The sequence below is a fragment of the Athene cunicularia genome (assembly GCF_003259725.1).
Source record: "Athene cunicularia isolate RWA chromosome 1 unlocalized genomic scaffold, athCun1 chr1_part1, whole genome shotgun sequence".
Taxonomy (NCBI): domain Eukaryota; kingdom Metazoa; phylum Chordata; class Aves; order Strigiformes; family Strigidae; genus Athene; species Athene cunicularia.
The window spans coordinates 15,398,563-15,414,412 of NW_020799091.1; the positions used below are offsets into that span (position 1 = coordinate 15,398,563).

At 38.4% G+C, this 15,850-nt stretch overlaps 1 protein-coding gene across 1 annotated transcript in view; it reads left to right on the forward strand.

Annotated features, from left to right (window-relative positions):
* The window catches only part of AASDHPPT (aminoadipate-semialdehyde dehydrogenase-phosphopantetheinyl transferase), a 42,799-nt gene that overhangs the window by 18,393 nt on the left and 8,556 nt on the right, over nt 1–15,850 (forward strand). Inside the window, exons 3-5 of the mRNA XM_026856673.1 lie at nt 853–974; nt 1,340–1,501; nt 7,953–8,030. Of these exons, the coding sequence (XP_026712474.1) occupies nt 853–974; nt 1,340–1,501; nt 7,953–8,030 (362 nt within the window). The remainder of the gene's footprint in view (nt 1–852; nt 975–1,339; nt 1,502–7,952; nt 8,031–15,850) is intronic.

Below are 15,850 nucleotides of genomic sequence, written 5' to 3' on the forward strand. Positions count from 1 at the left end.
TATTTGCACAGATTGCATGGTATGCTGATTGATGATATAGGCTCTGGGTGATTAGCCAAATATGTAATGAGTTCCGTAGCTTCCAGTGTATTATAGAAATGCTATTGATCAATATAACCAAACAGTCTGTAGTGTCTTCTGCAAAATACATTTAGACTAGTGGGGAAGAGTAGTGTAGCCCCGGAAGAGTTGATGCAGTGCTACACAGCTGTGATTATGTTTAGAGTCTTAAATTTAATCTAAGGATTTGAAGGTTTGGTGTCTTGGTTTTTGTGTTTGTTTTTTTTTTTTCCTTGCTATCTTTCTTACTGTCTTTATGGGCATCTCCCTACCTCATTTTTCTTGCAGAATAAATCCAAAAGGCTTAATATGCATGTGATAAATTTGGGAGGTGGTATTTCTACATGTTCTGAAAAAAGTGTTTTGTATCTCAGTATCCAAGGGCAGGAGGCAGAATAGCTTGATGAATTCTGAGAAACTTTATAAAACTTTACTAAATCAAGCTGTCAGATGTCAAACACTGTATATGCTAATTTTGTAGCTGAATATATTTTTATATACATAAAACCAGCACTGGTTAAATACTTTCCTTTTTAGAGAATGCTGAAAATACACAATATGTTTATGACTTTCATTTCACATTTTAATGCATTAATGCTGGTGTAGGGATGGGGTTTTCTTCATACTGCATCCTGAACCATCATCAACACTACTACTTCAAGACTATATAAATTCAGATTGTAGAGAAGAGTTGGCTCATATTTTTTGAGGTTTTTCTAGAGCAATAACAACAGGTAATGTGCTTATTATTACTACAGTATTAAAATGTCTGTAAATATCTCTAATTTATAGGTAGTAGCTCAATTCCAAATTTCTTCCGCATTATGGAGCGACAGTTTACTGAAACAGAGTGGTGTGTAATCAAGTCTATGAGTAATGAATGGATGCAGCTGGATATGTTTCATCGACACTGGGTAATATTTTTTTTTTAATTTAAAGACTGCAGTGCTATAACCTGCACATTCTCTTTTGATATATTTTTTTTATTATATTCATTATAGTAATGTTCATGTGGAGATAATACTTTAATGGGTTTTATGTTTTAGTGATATTTTTTTTATGTTAGAATGGCTTTGAGAACCTTAGTACAGCTGCCATTAACAAAATTATTAACAAAAGTGATAACTCTTTCTCTTGATATTTGCATCAGTCTGCCTTCATATTTATAGTAGTGTAAGTCTTAAAGGTATTTGCTTTATAGTGTCTGCTCAGAAGTAATGTTTATAGTATAGTTTGAAAACAGACAGTATGAATAAAATACATTTATTCCATGTTTTAGGCCTTAAAGGAGAGTTTCTTAAAGGCTATTGGAGTTGGAATTGGCTTTAATTTGCAAAGAATTGAATTTAATGTGTCCCCATTGCAACTGGAAGTAGGGAAGGTGTATAAGGAGACAAAAATGCTTCTGGATGGAGATGAAGAAGCAGAGTGGACATTTGAGGTAAGAAATATTCACATTTATTTTTTCAATAACAATAAACAGTCTCAACACCATAAGGCTACATTGCACATTTGATTTTTTTTTTTAATTGCAACTTCACACCTTTATTCTGTATAACTACACTGAACGTATATCAAGCAAAACTTAGGATATAATTCTGCAGCATTTTAAAGTATTTTTGATGATCACAAAAACACTCCAGAGAAATACTCATTATAATGGCTTTTTATTTTTTTCTGTTCCTGGAGTATGTTTCTTACACTCCATGAAATTCATCCTAGGGCACATGGGAGGTTCACTGTAGCATGTTTAGACCTGACTTCTGAACAGTGTCTTGAGATTTTAAAGTTTCATCAGTTAGTCTAGAATGGGACTAGTGATTAACTAACCCCATAGTTAGTGTTTATGTTAAATGTTTGAAATGGAGGAGATGTCTTCAACTCCTTTGGGTATCTTACTTCTTGTCCGTACAAGCTGGTAGAAACACATGCATTTGTGGGTTTGGAGTTACAGTGTGCTGATTAGCTGCTGCCTGTGGGAATGGAGAGATGCAAAGAGCTTGGCTTTGCTTAACAGGAACATTAGTTTGGGCTCAGTCTTCTGAGTTGTTGGGGTTTGGGGTTTTGTTTTTCCTCCTTGCAAGTTATTGAGGCTTATCAGTAAATATCAGTGCTGTTAGATTTGGTAGACAATGATCAATAGCATCTACTGTACTTTGAAGGGTATATAGAGAAAAAAACTGATAGGGACATGGTTTAGTGGTGGACTTGGTAGTGTTAGGTTGACAGTTGAACTTCATGATCTTAAGACTCTTTTTCAACCTGAATGATTCTATGATTCTATACAATGGTCTCAAATTATTTAATTACCATAAAAATTCAAGCTTAAAAAAAAAAAAAAGTCACAATACCATTTCTATGCACCCCAGAGGCACTTTCATTCACCCACTTAAAACAAAGGAAAAAAATGCAAAAGACATTGACTTCAAAATTATCTGTAAAGGGCAATCTTGTTCCAGTCTGCCGTAAGTTTGTGCATCTGGTAAATAGCTGATAAGCAACTCAAAGACTACATACTTTACCATTTCACAAGAATCAAGTGCACTTTTCAGTAAGAGTATTCGGTTTCCAATATGCATTTACATTTTGAAAATATCTACATTGTTGGAGACAACTATTCTGGTAGAGCTTATCTAAATGACAAATTTCTGCTCTATGCTTGTTTTGTGTAGTATACAAGCTGCATGCATGGTACGCATGTACCGAATGAATGAATGTACCAGCAATGTTTAACGTTGTAGTATAAGTTGACTTCTTCACAGTTCACTTCATTCAGCATTTCTGGCCACATTTGGTTTTGTTTTACTTTAAAAGTCTACTCAAACTAAGTCAGACTTCTCACTGATACTTCCATGCTCTAGGAATTCAGTATGTCATGAAATTCACTAGTTGGAATTATAGACTGTCAAAAGAAAATCATAAGAAAGACTGTGACACATTTTGTAATAGAATGCTTTCTGTATTAATGGTTACAGTGTACCATTGTCAGGGAAGCATCTACCTCTTTGGAACTCCTTCTGACTTCTGGAACTCATATTTTTGGTCTTTGAGATGGCTGTGGTTGATTGACTAAAGTAGCCTGAAGATGATGATGTAGATAGCTCTCTACATTACTTAAATGCCTTGTAATTATTTAATTTTTCCTTATTGCTTAGTAATTACTGCTAGAAGCTTAATTTAATTTTTGCCTGAGGAATGTCTCCTCTTCCATGCTCACCCTCCTGCTTTTCAAGAATGCAGTCTTAAAATAAGGCATATTGTAGTAATTCAAAGAAAGGATTTATTATCAAGTTACGTATAGATACAAGCTCAACTGGTATATAATTTCATTTAAATATCAACATTTATTACAATAAAATTGGGAAAAAAAAAATCATTTTTCAGTTACCAATCCCCAGTCTAAAATTATCACTTTACTTTTTTTGTCTTCTCCCAGTTGTTTTTTTTTAATTTTGTGCCCATTTTCTTACTTTGAAAAAGCCTTTTTTTGTTTCATTATTTGACCTTGAACCAAATTCCTGAAACAACTTGTTAACTGAAAACACTAATTTTGAGAAATCTGGAAGAGTCACCCAAGAGAAGTCATGAAGAATTACCTGTAAGACTGCATATTACTGGTACAGTATTTTCCTTCTGTTCCCTCTTGTGCTGTTTGCTTGAGTGAACTTTTTCTACCAAATTAAAAAAATATAATAACCTCGCTTCCACTTTTCAGATCTGCCTATATATGATAGGAGATGATTGAAGAGAGCAAGGCTGTTTAAAATCCAATTATCACCTATTTTAGATTGGTTTATAGCAATTTTAAAGATGATCTAATTTACAAAAAATAGAAGACAGTGATAAAGGGAATTTTACCCATCTAAAATTACAGAAAATATTCTGCAATCTCCTTCAGAAAGTACTATGTAATGTGAAAAAAGCAACTTAAAAGCATTAAGACTAGAAGAGGATCTACCACCTTATACCTGTCATGACAAAAAGGTCAAGAGAAGTACTAGTGAATTAGAGCAAATAGAAGATGACACTATTCAGACACCTTGTAACTGTTCACAACAAGAGCAAAACCTGTTGATGTCAGACATAGAATTTTTGTGTGAACATTACAAAAAATCCTTTTCTGTTATTTCAGTGTAAATACCAAATGAACTACCTTGTTGTGTAGTTGTCTATTTGCTGTGCCTTCACCAAGGGTTTAGTTTTGTTCAAAGTGTCTTTCCTCTCCTTCTCGTATATTTTTGAGCTTATATAGGACGCAGTAGCTCAGAAACAGCCTCTTGTGTTTGATCTTGATGGATGGATTTGGCTTTAGGCACTTATTTTCATACAGTACTCTAGAGATTGCTACTCAGATTCCCTTCAACTGTTTCAGAAGGAGTAGGAGAAGAAATACAGTAAAACTTAATTTAAAAACTTACATTTAATTTTAAGATATGTTAAAATATGTTTTATTCACAAAGGTAGTGCACACTTTGCTCATTTCAAAAAGGTGAATTTGTTCAGTAATAATTAAAACTTTACTAACCCAGTAAAGAGTGATACAGTATTTGTATCAGAATGTTAATTTAGGATGGAGTCATGATGATGATGATTATTATTATTGAGTAATTCTATATGCTCCATTTACTTCCTTGGAAGAAAATAAACTTACAGAATGAAGTACTAGCTAATTTTAAAAGTGAAAGAAGTTGATCAATAACAATTATGACGTTTTATAATTTAGAGATAAACATAAGTTTATAATGTATAAATCTATAGCAGATCTGATAGGTGGAAAAAAAAATCCTAATTACTGATTTGCAAGATGTTAAGTGTATTCATGACTTTCCTTATTAGTCTTTATTAGTTTTGTACAGTTAATCAGGAAGAATGACTGGATAGCACTTACTGGATTTAATAAGAATCTTAAATGAGACATAACACACTTCTGTTTTGGTCCCTATTTCAATTTTGGATACAACCAGTTTATAAATTTATACAACCAATTTGTCCTAAACCTTACTCAGGGATTAAGAGTCACCTGGCATTCCACAACAAATATTTGATTGGTTTTTCTATATGCAAACACATTACTTCAAAAATATTAATTTTAAACTGACATTACATGGGTCAATTTGAAACATGCAGTAATCAGTGTTGGTGTGCAACTGTAACGGAGTCTTTCACTTAGTAAGAGAAGTTAATCCTGTTGTATTGTCAGGAATAAATAGGAATGAAAACTATTACTTCTAAGACTAGCTAATTGACCTGATGTTCACATAGCAGTCAGTTCTGCTGGCTGGGAAGGTACAGTTTTCTCGTAAGATGTCTGTTGTTGAGTGAATCCAGGATGACTTGAATCCCAGACACATCATTCTGCCGAGCCTTTGAAATGAGGCCATTGTAAGTCTCAGTGTACTTGTAGCTTGAACACCTCTATCACTTTGATTCTGTAATGGATCTAATTTGGATCCATTCTGTAAATGTTTTATGGTTTACAGAGAGGGATCTTAACAAAACAAAGGTAAAGGAATTCCTGCTTTACCTCATAGGAATTTCTGTATGGTTGTCCTCTTTCTCTTTCTGTTTAGTCATCTATTTCCATTTAAGAAGCTGGATTTAATTTATAAGCTGGTATAGCAACATTTCCAGATGAATAGGAAAGCAAGCTGATTTGCTCTATTTTATGGTTTTGGTGTGTTTCATTAACTCCATGCCTTAAGTTTTTTGCTGGCTGCTAGTAGGGGCCAGGGAAGATCTCCTTCCCTTCTGTGTTTGTTTTGGATCTACATTTCTCTGAAGCAGCAAAGATAAGATGAAGGGAATGATTTGTTATGTTTTATTGTAAGGTGCTGAAAAGTCTTTTGTGATCATAGAGGATACGTGAAGTGATCCTTTGTGGAGATACATGGATATGTGAGGAGTTGGAACCTTCTGAATTTGTCCATTGCGCAGGATCTCTGCAGAGGAACAGTCCCTGTTAGCTATCTATTAAATGCAATTTTGAGCTGACAAAAATTATTTTATTAACAATATGTAAAAGACTATAATACGTTTATAGTTGCACAAACAAGAAGTAATGAATAAGTTCACAAAAAGAAATTTCTGTGCATTTAGCTTAAAGCTGTAACACAGTTGTTTGAAGACTTCTGACTACACATGTAGGCCACTGCTGAATGTGCTGTGCTGTGTCCTCTGTCTCATCAGACTTTAAGACTTCAGACACACAAAAAATGAAAGATGAGGGAAAATGAAGTGATGAAAAACTGATGTAGTCATTTTTCCATCTAGACACAAAACACTGCTACCTTAGAACTATATAAATTGTTTCTATTGATCAAACATCTAATTTTCTTTTTTTTTTATTTTTGAGGAAGTTATAGAAATATGCATGAAGTGTACAAATAGTTAGATATCATCAAACTTGAGATGGCATTCTTTATGCTTGACCTATTTTCAGTATTGCATCATAGTCAAGGAACAGAAAACCTAATGAAATACTTCATAGTAAGTACACCTATAGCTCTTTCAGTTGTGGCAAATACCATTTTCACTGCAATTTGTCAGTGTTATGTGCATTAAATATTTCTCCTAATCTAGACAGAATTGAAATAGTAATTTTCTTACTAGTGCTCTGCAGGAAGGTAAACCAACATGAGCTTGATATTTTGTTTTTAAGTACGTGAGACGAAATTCACTGCTGAATCTGTCAAATGGGGACAATTTTGGTGCTGATGAGATCAAAATGAAAATATAGTCCTACTCCCACACCAGCAGCTATCTGCCAAGACACACATCTTTGCCAGTAAAGTCCCCCAGCCTTGTAGTTGTACTGCTGCTACACATGACTAGAGCAGCTGCTGTCTTGGCTGAGTTGGGTTGAGTAGATCTGTGCTGAGCATCTTGGCACTTTTTGTTTTATATACAGAGCTGTTTGGGAATCACAAGAAATGGTATCCTTGCAACTGAAATATTTGAAAATTCTGTATAGTGGATGAACTGTAGGAAAGTGTAATGTAGACTGACAGAATTGTTTTAAAAGAATTTTTGCTTAGATTAAAAGGAAAAGAGAAAGGCAACCAACAATGTGTCAGGTAAAATTCTTGTTATTATTAATTTCCATTTTATAAAGCTTTTGCAGAAGGTATGTGACAATTTTTGGATAAAGAAACAAGGAAAACATTCCACCCCCTTTATATATGCTTAAAAAAACAAAAACCAAACAACAGTTTTATGACCTAAACGTTACTCAGAAATAGTGTAGAAGTGGGTTTTTTTCTGAAATTGTTCAGGATGAATTCTTAGCCTTTCTAGAGGAAAAGACTTTTAAACAAAACTGATAAGTAGGTAAACAATATTACTAAATATATAGTTATATATCTAAAAATGTTTTTTGAGAAAAATTGATGCGTATTTACACAGAGCAGTGCTCAGGCTGACATGTCAGAAATCTGAAGTTGTGATCTTACATGCTGTCTGAAGCCAAGAAAGAGAGAGCAATTGGTTTAAGTTTATGCTTACATTGTTGTTTTTTAGAATACCTCCCAGAAATTCATGATTCATGACACTGGAAAACAGATAGCTAAGATGGGCTATGTGTCTTGTGATTTAGAAGTGACTGGTAAAGGAATGCCAAGGTTACAGACTTAATTATAAATATCTACAAATAGGTGAGATCATGGTAACCTATAGTAACCAGTTCAGCGGAGCTCACTTTTTAATGTATCTGCATCCTTGAGCTCTCCAACAAAACTGCTAATAAGGACTATAGCTTTTTGAATGTCATTATTTGAAACTGTTTTAAATTACATTCTGCTATTCTTTTGAACCATGTTCTAAACATTTATGTAGGGGTTTTTTTTGAAACAGAGTAAAGAAAACGCATTTACATTGACATTTTTTATCTTTACTAGGAAACCCTGTTAGATGACCATCATCATGTTGCAGTGGCTCTCGGCAAACAGGAAGGATTTGGACAGAAGCATTCTGATGTAAGAAATTATGAAATGTCTTTGGGTCTTGGTAACTAATCCCTTGAGTTTAAACTTAGTCTGATACTGTAGCTAAAGTGTGTTATCTCAGACATAGGGCCAAGGAGAAAGCATAAGTACATTATCAACCAGAGTGTTACTGAACTGTTACTTCTAGTAATGTTGCGGCTGTTTCAGGAAAGGTCTGGGAAGGAGAAATGGTTTCAGAGGACAGCAACAGATAATGTCAAATCTGGAATGTATGTGTTACAGCATTAAATATTTTCATTCAGGAGAAGATTAAGTGATTTTTGTCATAGCATGATAGTACTCATGTGGGAAGGATGACTTTCACAGAGGGGAAATGGAGACAGTGAACCAATCTGGACTGCTAAACTAGTACAGCACCTCACCAAGTTGAATTTAATGGGGGACTGTGAGTATATGTATCCCAGAGCAGATCCATCTCTCAAACACCATTATGACAAGATAACCTTTGAGACAAGCAACAACAACCAACAGATGGGAAGAACAGCAGTGTTAGTCTTCATTCCATGTGGTCTCTATTGAAAGAAACAACAAAACTACTTAAAAGCTCTCCAGGATTTTCTGTGTAATTTAACAAAGACCTGAGTCATGAAAATAGCAGTAAAAGTCAAATCTGAGGCAGACTGGCAAGTTGTAGCCAAAATAGCCAGTCAGCAAAGGGAAGTGTGACAGATTGCCAGGTTTGTCTCTGATGCTTTAGTTGCTCAAAAGAAAATGGGCTAATTGTATTAATGGGAACTAGGAAAAAAAAAAAAAAAAACATGAATGGATAAAAGTGGTCATGCACGCTTCCGTCAGGGTCATGAAGTTTGAGTTTGTGCTTATGGATAACACAGAGAGGGAGTACTTTTAACTAGTATTGGTTAAAGTGAAAAAAGTGGTATAAACTACCTTTAAAGATTTACTGTGGTAAATAAGTGCTCAAATATTTTTTTAAGAAAATGTGCATCCTGTTTGACAGGACATAGTTAAGTTCCCAGTGGGATTGCATATCATTCTTCCTGTAGGAATACTGATATCAGTCTGAGGTGAAAAGTAAGTGGTCATTATTTCTAAAAACAATTATGTAATTATTCTACAAAAATCCAGGATTTTTAAGTGTTGATCTTCACCATCACTGTCACACACCTTAAAATTATTGTAGAAAGAATAAGCATGGTATCAAGAGTTATGATGAAAAGTCTTTGAATCAAGAAAAGTCTCAAAGGCATACTTGTCCACTGACTAAATTTGTCATGACCTAAATTTCATTAGCTCAATTCACTAAAAAGCTCATCTTAAATAGGACAAGTGAGCATTCTTTGGTTCTCCAATATGGAAGTGAAAATTTCAGTACCTATTGCATTGTGTCTTTTTCGGGACTCCTAAGAGAATTGTGGAGGAAATGAAAGTGTCCTTCTCCCTTTCTAACAGAACTATAAAAAAGGAATCTACGTATTTCTAGATGTGTTGAGAGGTCTTCATCTTGGTTTAAAAAAATTGAGTGTGTAGACATTATGCAATTGCTTCAGGATGTCAGTGCTTGTTTCTGTTCCCTCTCTGTTATTACAGGAGTAATTCATTATGTCCTGTTTGCAGAACATGTACTTCCAGTGAGCTTGCTTCCCAACCTGATAAGAAGTACCTACAATTCACAGGAAATACCAATTCTTCCTTTAATGTACTATAATTTAGATCATGTAGTGTCAAGAATCTTAAAAAAAATTTCTGCTAGTGACTGCAGTATGCTTGGAGACTGAGCATTTACCTGCACGCTTAACCTAGATCTAGACAGTTATCTGAGGCATCTCAGTGAAAGATGGATGAGTTTATAATTCTTTATAATTCCTATGTAGGCTATAAAACCATCTTTTTGTCTATCGCTTGCTAAACTTCACAGGAAGTGTGATTAATTCAGTCAGAACACACTTGCTTTCAGACAAGCATGTGCTGAAGTTCAAACTAGGTCTGTTAACAATCTGTTTAGCTCTGAGGCTTAGTTCATATCTGGTATATATCTGTGATGTCACTTTGCATGGCTCTAAGCATGGCTCCTGCAGCTTTACCTCATCTTCAAAATGCCAGATGAACAGGAATGTCTCAACACCGTGTCACTTGTGTGAGGATATAAAGTGACAGGCAGCTCAATTAACTTTTACTTTCAGTCTAAATTGAACAACTTTGAGTTTTGCTGTGCTGTTACAACAAACACAAGCATTTTGTTGTCTCTCCATTTGTTCTTAACAGTAGCTTACTGCTCAAACACTACAGTGGAAAATAGACATTTTTGCTCTTTTACCTATTTACTGACCTACCTTCATTGATGTGACAGGAAGGGATAACAAAATGGGCCTTAGATGAGTTCACCCCCAACACTTGCATGGCATAAAGTGCTACAAGGCACTATAATGGACAAATCCCCCAAACCATCTCCAGGAACTCAAATGTGCTGGGGTGCCTCTCTAAAGTGCCTGTACTCTAGTGCACACAGTCTGGGGAATAAACATGATGAGTTAGAGATCTGTGTACATTTGCATGGCTATGGTTTTGTTGGAATCATGGAGACATGGTGGGATGGCTCCTATGGCTGGAGTGTTATGATCGAGGGTTACAGGCCCTTTAGGAAGGACAGTCAGGGAAGATGAAGAGAGTTACCCTTTAGGTGAAAGAGCAGCTGGAGTGCATGAAGCTCTGCCTGGGGGTGGATGAGGAGCCAGCTGAGGGTGATGGGTTAGGTTTATGGAGAGGGCAAGTCAAGGTGACATTATAGTGGGTGTCTGCTATATGCCACTTGACCAGAAAGAACAAGTGGATCATGCCCACTACAGACATGCAGAAGCAGTCTCCCATTCACAGGCCCTGCTCTTCATGGGGGACTTCAACCACCCAATATCTGATGGAGAGACACAGCAGGACATAAGCAACCTAGGAGGCTCCTGGAGTCCATTGACAACAACTTCCTCCTCCAAGTGATAGAGGAGCCAAATAGGAGAGGTGCTTTTCTGAACCTCCTACTCACCAACAAAGAGGGGCTTGTCAGGTATGTGAAGGTCAAAGGCAGCCTTGGCTACAATGAACATGAGATGATAAGAGTTCAGGATCCTGGAGGCAGGGAGGAGGGCTCACAACCGTAGGCTTGTGGAGAGACAACTTTGACCTCCTCAAAGATCTGCTTGGAAGAGTCCTGTGGGATAAGGCCTCAGAGGGAAGTGGGGCCCAAGAAAGCTGCTTAATATTCAAGGATCACGTCCCTCAAGCTCAGGAGAATTCCATCCCAATGCATATGAAGTCAGGCAAAAAGGCCAAGAAGCCTGCGTGGATAAACATAGAGCTCCTAACCAAACTCAAACATAAAAAGGATGCATACAGAGAGTGGAAGCAAAGATGAATAACCCGGGAGGAATACAGAACTGTTAAGCATTCAGGGACAAAGTTAAGAAAGCCCAGATGGAATCTAATCTGGCCAGGGATGTCCAAGGCAACAAGAAAGGCTTCTATAAGTGCATAGAAGTCAAAGGGAAGACTAGGGAAAATGTGGGCCCTTTGCTTGATGAGACAGAGGCGCTGAGTACACAGGACGTGGAAAAGGCTGAGGTACTGAATGCCTTCTTTGCCTCAGTCTTAGCAAGATTGGTCTTTGGGAATTCCAGGTCCCAGGGGTGTGAAGGGAAGGAGCAAGGAACATGACCCTTGGTGGAAGGGGATCAGATCAGGGAATACTTAAGCAAACTGGACGTACATAAGTTCATGAGCTCTTACAGGATGAAGCTGGCAGATGTCATTGTGAGGCATTACAACTCAGTAATTTTTGGTTGGTCATGGCGACTGGGAGAAGTACCCAAAGATTGGAGGAAAGCAAACGTTGCTATCTTCAAGAAGAACCTAGGGAATTACAGGCCCATCAGCATCACCTTGATCTCCAGAAAGGTGATGGAGCAGCTAGTTCTGGAAACAATTCCAGGCACATCAAAGACAAAAAAATCATCAGCGTAGCTTCACCAAGAGAAAGTCATGGTTGACCAACTTGGTAAACTTCTATAAGGAAATTACTGGCCTGGTAGATGAGGGGAGAGCAGTGAATATTGTCTACCTAGACTTCACTACCTTGTACCTCTGAACACTGCCTCTCCTAAGATCTATACATAGAGAAAATGTCATGTACTGGAAAAGCAGACAGTGCGGTGTACTGAAAACTGTCTGAACAGTTGGGCCCAGAGGGTAGTAATCAGTGGTACAAAGTCTGGTTGGAGACCAGTAACTAGCAGTGTTTCCCAGTGGTCAAAACTGGATCCAGTTTTGTTTGACATTTTCATTAATGATCTGAATGATGGGTCACTGTACCCTCACCAAGTTTGCTGTTAACACAAAACTGGGAAGAGGAGCTGATATAACAAGGGGTCACGCTGCTATCCAGAGAGGCCTTGACAGGCTGGGGAAATGGGCCAGCGGGAACCTCATGAAGTTCAACAAAGAGAAGTGCAAAGTCCTGCACCTGGAGAAGAACAAACCCGGGCTCCAGGATGTGCTGGGGCCTAGACAGCTGGAAAGCAGCTTGGCAGAAAAGGCACTGGAGGTTCTGGTGGAACTGAATGCGGACCAGCAACATGCCCTTGCAGCAAAGAAGGCTAATGGTATCCTAGGCTGTTAGACAAAGTATTGGCAGCAGGTCAAGGGAGGTGATCCTTCCCCTTTTGCTCAGCACTGGTGAGGCCACATCTGTGGTGATGTGTCCGGTTCTGGGCTTCTCAGTATGAGACATGGTCATACTGGAGACAGTCCAGCAAACGGCCACAAATATGATTAAGGGACTGACATGACTCTTCTATGAGGAAAAACTGAGAGAGCTGGGGCTGTTGAACCTAGAGAAGAGAAAGCTCCCAGCAATGTATCTAAATACCTGAGGGGAGGGTGCAAATTGGACAGAGACAGGCTCTTTTCATTGGTACCCAGTTACAAGACCAGAGGCAGTGGGAACAAGATTGCCCAGGGAGGTTGTGGAGTCTCCATCTGTGGCGATATTCAAAAGCTGTCTGGACACAGTCCTGGGCAGCTGGCTCTAGGTGGCCCTGCTTGAGCATTAGGTTGGACCAAATGACCTCCAGAGCTCCCTTCCAATCTCAGGCATTCTGTGATTACCAGACATAAGTATTTTCTCCTCAAGAAGTTAGCAGTACCTTAGCCTGTATCAAAAATGTGTCAGTTTGTGTCATGTACAGAATAACCCCACTGCAGAGTAACCCTAATGAATTCTATCAAATATTAAGCATTAAGAATATGTTGCTCAAGCAAATGCTGAATTTAGAAGTATCAGCTGTATTCATGTTCAATTCAAGCAGTTGTACTATTTTCCCTGCTGTCTGGAAAGGATTACATTTGCAGATAGCATACCGCAGGCTGCACACTAACGTGCTCAAGAAAACAAACCTTTTTTCTTTGAAATGTGATTTTTCTTGAAGTGATGAAACTAACACAGGGACTGTGACACTCTAATATCTCAGTCTACATTTAATCTGGATTTAACATGGGGAATTATGGGTTGATTGTGACCACTTTTATCCTTAAATGGCTTGAGTTTGGGAGAAGCATGCCCAACCCCAGTGACTGCTGGTATTAAAAACACTATGAATAGACACACCTCTAGTGGAATCAATCCTTATGCTGTCACCTCAAATAATCATGTCTGTTGGAGAATGAAGTTGTTTGTTTGTTGGTGTGGTTTTTCTTCCTTTTTTTCTAGACTTAAACACTCCTTCTATGGTATTTGCAGCATTCTCTGTCTCATTCTTTTAGTTTTCTGAACAGTTTCAAAGAAAAGCTTTTTCTGTGTGGCCTTGTCCTCGTTTGAGTGAGTGGTGGGGGTTTTTTTTGGTAGCAGGGGAGGGGGCTACAGTGGTGGCCCCCTGTGAGAAGCTTCTTGAAGCTCCCCCAGCTCCCAGTCAGACCCACCTTTGCACCAGGGCTGGGCCGATTAGCTCCATCTCTGTGACAGTGTATTTAAGAAGGCGAACATGGGAGGAGGGGTAGGAGTTGTGAGGAGAAGTTGTGAGAACATCTATGCAAACACCAAGGTCGGTGGAAGGAAGTAGGGGAGGAGCACCACAGCAGAGACTCCCCTGTACCCTGTGGTGAGATGGCAGGGCCACCCCCCTCCCCAGCCACCCATGGAGGTCACTGGAGGAGCGGATAACAGTTTGTGGACTCTGGGGGGCCCCACGCTGACCCAGGTGACTGTGCCTGAAGAAGACCGGGACCCTGTGGGAAGAACGTCCCGCTGTTGTAGTTTGGCGCTGGGAGGACTGCAACATGTGGGGGTGACCCACATGCCCATGGGAGTGACTCGTGGTGGAGAGAGTTTGTGGAGGGCTGTCTTCTGTGAGAGGCAAATTCCACTGAAACAGGGGAGGAATGCCAGAAGTTTCACCCTCCCCGAGGTGGAAGAAGCAACAGGACTGACTGCACCCCCCATTCCCTGCCTCCTGCGCTGCTGAGGTGGAGGAGGTTGAGATATTGGAGCAAAGCTGAGCCTGGGGAGAAGGGAGGGATGGGAGAAGGTGTTTTCAGGATATGGTAATGCTTCTCACAGTCCTACTTTATTAAGACTTCTTGTTAGTGTATTAATTTTATGTTCTTTTATTTCTTCCCCTAACAAGTCTGTCTTTTGCCTGTGCTTTAAAGCAGGAGGTCATTGTCCTTATCTCAAGTTCCTGAGTCTTCTGCTTTCTTCTTTCTCAGTGCTGGGGGAGGAAGAGGGGAGTGAGCAGCGTCTTTGCTTATTTTTCCCTTCTCAGCGTTGGGGCAAGGCAGGGAGTGGCAGTTGCGCGGTGTTCAGTTGCCCTCTGAGCTCAAACCATGGCAGTCCTGCTACATGCTTCTATTAGTTACTGTATAGCCTAAAGTAGGGACAGTGATATTGGTCTTGACTGGAATTTTTTCTTTCCTCTTTAGTAAGCACTGTGTAGTTGTAAACTATAGGGAATACTGCAGGAAGAAAATAGAGATTTATTGATTCATGTAATACTAATATGCTTTTTCCATAGGTATGTTCCATGGAGCCTAACCAACCACAGTTTACATTATTGACTTTTGAAGATTTAGTTGCATCTGGTATTCCAATCACACCTGAGGATTCTGAGTGTTGGGATAATTTTTGTTCTAAGCAGGAGCATCCAGTGAAACAAAATTCCCATTCAAGATAAGCATGTTTTTATGAAAAAGAAAATTATCAAATTTTTTTATGCTGTTACTCTACTTAATTCAGAGTGTGGGAATGAGTGCACATGTATAAGTGAAACATGTTTCTCCTTATTTAAACTGTCTGATTTCTACCTTTTTAAAACTGACATTCTTTATCAATATCTTAAGGAAAATGCATGTTTCCTCACTAAAGGAATTATGAGTGAAAAATCAAATCTGGCCACTTTTTTACTTCTCCATGGTTGTGATTCTTACACTTCAATAATTTCCCATGTTAGGAACAGGGAGCAGAGCTACAGTAACTGTGTTTAGTCAAGTATTTAATACAGAAAAATGTGTTTCTATAGAGTCACAGAATCATCTAGGTTGATAAAGACCTTGAAGATCATCCAGTCCAACTATAAACTTAACACTGACCATTCTCAACTACACCATACCCCTCAGCGCTATGTCAACCCGACTCTTAAACACCTCCAGGGATGGGAAATCCACCACCTCCCTGGGCAGCCTATTCCAACCCCTCACAACCCCTTCTGGAAAGAAATACTTCCCAATATCCAGTCTAAACCTTCCCTGGTTCAACTTGAGGCCATTCCCTCTTGTCCTGTCGCTTATTACTT